A 6,000-nucleotide genomic window follows, 5' to 3' on the forward strand; every position below is an offset into this window, starting at 1 on the left:
TCTAACTGTGAATGTGATTATTTAGGTTTATTTTGACTTTTTAATTAAAACACATTATTAGTGCATACATCTTTATATTTTAGGTATACAGTTTTCTTACTCTTTCAAATGTGCACACTCTATATAAGAATTAAAAAGCTACAATTACCAGGCTCTCCTCTCTGCTTCCCATCATCATAATTTTTGTGTTGGGCTTCAGTTTCAACAGACCAAGTTTAGTTTCATTCTCTGCCATTTTTCCTACAAGACAAACACATAAATCATCTCTTATACTGATAAATTCCTGTCAACAACTAAAACAAACCAGAAAATGTGAAGCAATCCAATGATTTACTTAAAAGCTATTACATAAAAGGTGCTTCAATTTAAAGAGAATTACATTGGAAACGTAGGAGTGTTCTTTAAAAATTAAGTATATACATGTGACACAGCAACTTACACAGAATTTAAAAAGGCATTGTCAGGCTGCATTTAAAAAAAAAAAAAAAAGTAAAATGAGTAAAAATCATGAGAGAATGCTGCCCTGAAAAATAACTACCAAACAATGCTATCAGAAAGATGACAAAATTCCAGATTAGACATTACAGATTTGAAACCTTTCGTTATTTTTAGCATTATATATGGATATGCCATATTGAAAAGGTTTTATTTGGTGTAAATTTCTCTTTAGCATGATCCCTTCTGTTTTCAAACTCATTTGTGACCGAGTTCAACAGAGAATGTGCTGCACTTGCCTACAGGTCATTTAAAGCATGCAGCAGAGGTACAATCTTCCCAGGGCACTTCTTGTTAAAACTAATAAAGTAAGTATAATCATAAAGACATTAACTGCATCAAACTTGATTTGGTGAAGTATATACATAAACATCAATACAATTTTCAAAAGGACGTCAAGAATAATCATCATTTCCCATTGGTGCAGAAACAACCAATGTAATACATCTATACTTAACTTCAGCTTTTTATTACATTAGACATTAACAATAAAGCAGATTAAACATCAGATCATGGGCAAAAGTGTTACCTTGTTCTAAAAAAAAGTGCAATATGGAACATTATTAAAATCATTCACTAACTGCTCCGTTAGATTCATAATGTGTGTATGCTGTATTGTCCTTCCAAACTGTCTTTAGGTAAGTAAGACCGCTGAACTCCAGACTTCTTTGCAAATACAGTGTTTAAGTGTTGTATCAGTATTTACAAAACTGTCATGCATAACAAGTTTAAAGATGCAGAAATAAAAATTGAATTATGAATTTAAAGTTTTGCGATACCAAACTTTTTCATGATTAAATTAACTTTATTAACATAAATAAATTCTCACTAACTTTAAACTAAAATAAAGGCTTTAGACAAAGTATCAAAAACAGAAATAAATGTATAGGGCATTTCAGATAAATTTTATTAAAAACATTATCATTTATGAAACTGAATGCGAGTAATAAAAGCAATTTCAAACATTTTCAACAATAGATTTTGCAAAATATGTAAAATGAGTAGCATTCCAACCACTGAGAAAGTCACCTTTTATTCTGCTGCAGTGCAGCACTGTTGTATAGTTTAAAGCAATGAAAATGATACATGGAAAAATTCTCAGAAAAATCAATAATTAGGCCAAAAATTGCAATTAGGTGCTAAGTCAGGTTTTTCTGCTATTTCACTGTTCTTTTTCAGGCATTGTTGCCATGCAATCTCAAAAATTCAAACTACACACACAAACTAATGAAATGTCCTTTTGTGGCATGACAATTCATCCACCTATTTCTTAGCCACCTATACCCACCGAAGAACACAGGAGTCAGCGCCAGACCCCACTCAAACAGAAACAGAGCAAAATAAGAACCAGTCTTGGATGGGAACACCCTTCTCATTGCACATGGATTCTTAAACTGGGGGGGATTTAAAGATGCCAACTGTCCTAACAGCATATCTTTGAAAAACGGGAGGTAACCTGAACCACTGATGGAAACTCACAAATGAAAAAGGAGGGAAAATGCTAAGGCTTCCAAGCTTAGAACTAAACTACATTTATTGTTGTGATGCAGGAACACTACCCTCTAACCAGTCTCCTTTACAAAATTATGCTTTTTTTTCCCCAACTAATAAGGTTAGGCATAAAAAATTATAACAATATATCGGATAATATCTTTCTTAATAACCTCCATCCATCTTATTATTTATTTTTTAAAAACCCACTTAACTTAATTGATGTTTGTAAGGAGCGAGTGCCTCACAGGCACAAGGCAAAAAACCAGCCTTTGATTGCCGGTGCATTCAGGGGACATCCCTGAAATCAGTCACATATGGCCGGTACAGAGATACCAATTAGCATAACACTGTATGGGATGTGTCTGGGGAACAAAATGGTTAGAAATGTCCAAGTAAAGGTTTTCCTTTCTTACCTTTTACTTTCAAACCCAAGAGCTTCTGTCTTTCCGGAAGCACTCCGGTCAAAGACTTTATTGATTGCTTAAGGTCGAGTACTGTATCCTCTTCAGACAACGTTGTTATCGAGTACTCCTGTCCACCCCATTTTACTATGACAGACACAGACATGCTGCTCCAGTGCAACAAGTAACCTTGAAAATATAAAGTGAAACATGTAATCTACACGTAAGGTGAAGAAGATGGATACTCACAGCATTGCACTGCATGTCACAGATTCACCTTCTCATTTTTCATTAGTGCACTTCAGAATAATGACATTTCTCAATGATAAACTATTGAACATTGAGGCATACACCCTGAATTATGACACTAGCTTTTCTCATAGTATTTTGTAGAAATTCAATATGAAAAATCACACCTGACTGTTATGATACTTGCCTGAAAGAAAGCAAGAAGCTCCCTTCAGAAGAGTTTGCACAATTCAGGCAGTTCATTCAGACCACCGAAGTGAGAGCAGCACTACAGATCTACAGTCCAAGGTTGATTTCTACACCCAGTCATTGTCTGAAAGAAGTTTTCACCTTCGCTCTATGCCTGACATTTTTTATTTTTAATGTGTACCCACATATCTGTGTTTGTTAAGCAATTCCAAAGCAATTTGGCCATAAATTCCAAAGTGGCCTCCAAACCAAAGATTCTGTGGCCAAAATTATTTTAATCTACTGAATACAGACAAGTTTTAGGTTGATTTTCAATTTCAAATTTTAAGTGTGTATGGACCCTGTGATGGTCTAGTGCCATATGACTGTCCGGCTGCCCCCCTCACAATTCTAAATTGGGCTAATGGAGAATAAGGAGGACTTTTTACTTTCTCGTATATGACGTATAGGAAAAGAATTGTAATTGTTCAAACATTCAACCTCTTTTCAGACCTCCTGAGTCTGTAAAACAATAACTTGAGTACCCTTTTTTCACTTAGGTCAACCAAATTTTGCATACAAGTATTAGGTACAAAATGTAGATTTCTATCAAATTTTGAGCTATTTCTGTTAACCGAAGTGGTACTTTTTTTATTTACGCAGCTGCAGAGTCCGATTGATTTAACTTTACTTTTTAAATAATTGTTCAATATATTATTAATCTGATTTATTGTTGATGGTTCTTTAATGTACACAATATAAAAATATAATTATTGTCTTGCAGTTTACTCTTAAAATATTCATCCCCATATATGAGTATACGAGAAAGTCTAGGGGAGACTACTTCCGATTTTTAAATGTGTGTTATGCTACACTTGGTTTAGTACAGCTAACATGAAAGCACTGTATCAAATCCATCCATCCATCCATCTTAACTTATCCAGTTAATGGTCACGTTGAAGCTGGAGCCTATCCCAGCAGGAATTGGGCAAAAGACAAACAATCCCACGGCAAGGCAAAGCCCATCACAGGATGAGCACACACTTGGGTCAATTTAACAATGCCAATTGAACGAACATGCATGGTCATTAATTCGATGTGGAATTAATGGACACATTTTTTCAGTTAACAAGTAAATCCCTATTCATAGTAACATTAGCTAAGTATGGGCAGTGCCCAGGTAGGGAAGATCCTAACGCTGCTGGTCTGGGTGAATACTTCCAAAATTCAACAGGGGTTTTGAATAAAGCCACTTATTCTCTAGATGGAGTGGTCCATCCCAGTGCCCACTGTCTAACACTAGGCAAATTTTGAATTGTCAAGAAACCTAAATACTGAGGAACCCTGGAGAAAAGCCCACAAGGAGACTACATCGGCTGTAACCAGGATGTTATGTCCATGAATACTGTTAACCTCTGTGTCTACTTGCAGTATCGGCTTTAATATTACTTTTACACAACTATAACCGTTTTGAGGTTGTTACGATTTCTTCAATTCCTGGACCACATTTCGCTCGTAATGGTTGGGACTGGTAAAGCACAGCGCTGCCCAGGCGTGCTGGTTAGTGGCTGAATATTAAGGGGTTTGGGTAAACAGGGCTGAAATGAACGGTTGTGAGTGGAGTAACATGCAGTGCCTTCAATGATTTCTGTGGATATTATCTTAAAACTAAAAATAACAAAAGATTAATCAGGAAACCATGCATCTCTGACATCTGTTGGTATAACGTGGTTTAGAGTGCTTAATGAAATGCAGTTAGACCTCTCTGAAACAACAATATCGGAGTAGCGAGGCAAGAAACGAGGTAAAATATGAAAGAATCTCAGCGAATTTAGCTCACAAATAAAAGTCGACTTATTACGTGATGTTGGGATTGGCTCCGAGTCGAGTCGCCACACACACACCTGCTATTCAGTCGGCATTTTCTGCAGCGTTAAACTCTCTAAGGTGGAGAGCCAGTACAAAACCAGGCCTCACAGTTACCACCTGCTTATTATGGATGCCCTGTTTTTCGGTTCTCAATAGCAAAAGACACCAGGGGATTATCAAAAAGCCAGCGTCTACGTCTTCTCCCTCCCAGCCATGAGTCACACACTTACTCAAACCGCACAACACACGGCTTTATTTTGTTTTTCGCGCACCCCCCGGCCACACGATTTTCACCCTACAGGCACACTTTCTCAAACCCCCGCTCCAGGTCACGGACTGTACTCACTCTCACAAAGCGCCGCTTATTTTCTTCCACTCTGTCTCTAGGCGACGGACTGCTGCGCTGCTATTCGCCCTTCAAGAGCAACTTCTGCTTCTCTCTTAGCGTTCTTGGCAGATTCTCCCCCTGCAGTGTATTACTGCCATCTTCAGTACTGGAGGAGTCAACTCTTTACCGCATTTAAATTCCAATAATATTCGCAGTGCCATCATTTTAAGAACCATAAATAACATGTCGGATATTTCCTTATTTGGATTGCACCATCCTAAAATACATTTTAAAGAAAATTCATAAATGGCAGCTATCGTAAAATATTTTTTTCAACTATTCTCCTTTTAATTCACTATTTTTACACTGCAAAATAGTACGCAAAGTATATTCTGAGGCTTCACAACCCGTTGGGGTCCCGACTATCACTGTACCAGTCCATTTTAAATAATTATTTTATTCACCGTGACCCATTCCGGGTTCATTTATTATGATATTTCTCCTTAAACCAGATTAATATGAACTGAGTTTTGAGTTTGAAACAAATGTTTACCTGTTTATCTTGATTCTTACTTTTCCTGCAACGATTTCCTGATTCCTTTTTTATACATAAACTCTTTGCTTCCCACGGACTCAGTGACAATTTCATATCGATATTTATTTGAACTGTGGAAATTTTAGAAATTGTATTTGACATTTCATTTGCAACTACATAGAGCTGCAGTCCACAAAAATCCTACTGTAAAACCCTGATGGCATAATGCAGTGTAAATGTGGGTACTCCAAGATCAACTCTTGTCTTATCTTACTCTCCACATTTTGTACTGAAAGTAAGGTTGCCACTCATTTCACACTACTATTCTAAAAGTTATTTTCTCCCCTAATACTTGTGGTAAAATTATAAAATGTACAGACAAATAATTAGTACATGTCTTCTGGTACTGAAGCTGAAGATTCCATCTTTCCCAATTCTGGAAATTTAAAGTTATCTATATA

General features: G+C 36.4%; 1 protein-coding gene across 1 annotated transcript in view; it reads right to left on the reverse strand.

The window, feature by feature from the left end:
* Positions 1-5,152, reverse strand: part of ublcp1 (ubiquitin-like domain containing CTD phosphatase 1) — a 28,749-nt gene extending 23,597 nt beyond the window's left edge. The window contains exons 1-3 of the mRNA XM_039775010.1: positions 5,023-5,152; positions 2,403-2,579; positions 149-240 (exon numbers count right to left, since the gene is read on the reverse strand). Of these exons, the coding sequence (XP_039630944.1) occupies positions 149-240; positions 2,403-2,556 (246 nt within the window). The 5' untranslated portion in view covers positions 2,557-2,579; positions 5,023-5,152. The remainder of the gene's footprint in view (positions 1-148; positions 241-2,402; positions 2,580-5,022) is intronic.
* Between the last annotated feature and the right edge of the window lie 848 nt (positions 5,153-6,000).

This window comes from Polypterus senegalus, chromosome 13 (genome assembly GCF_016835505.1).
Source record: "Polypterus senegalus isolate Bchr_013 chromosome 13, ASM1683550v1, whole genome shotgun sequence".
In the NCBI taxonomy this organism is placed as follows: Eukaryota; Metazoa; Chordata; class Cladistia; order Polypteriformes; family Polypteridae; genus Polypterus; species Polypterus senegalus.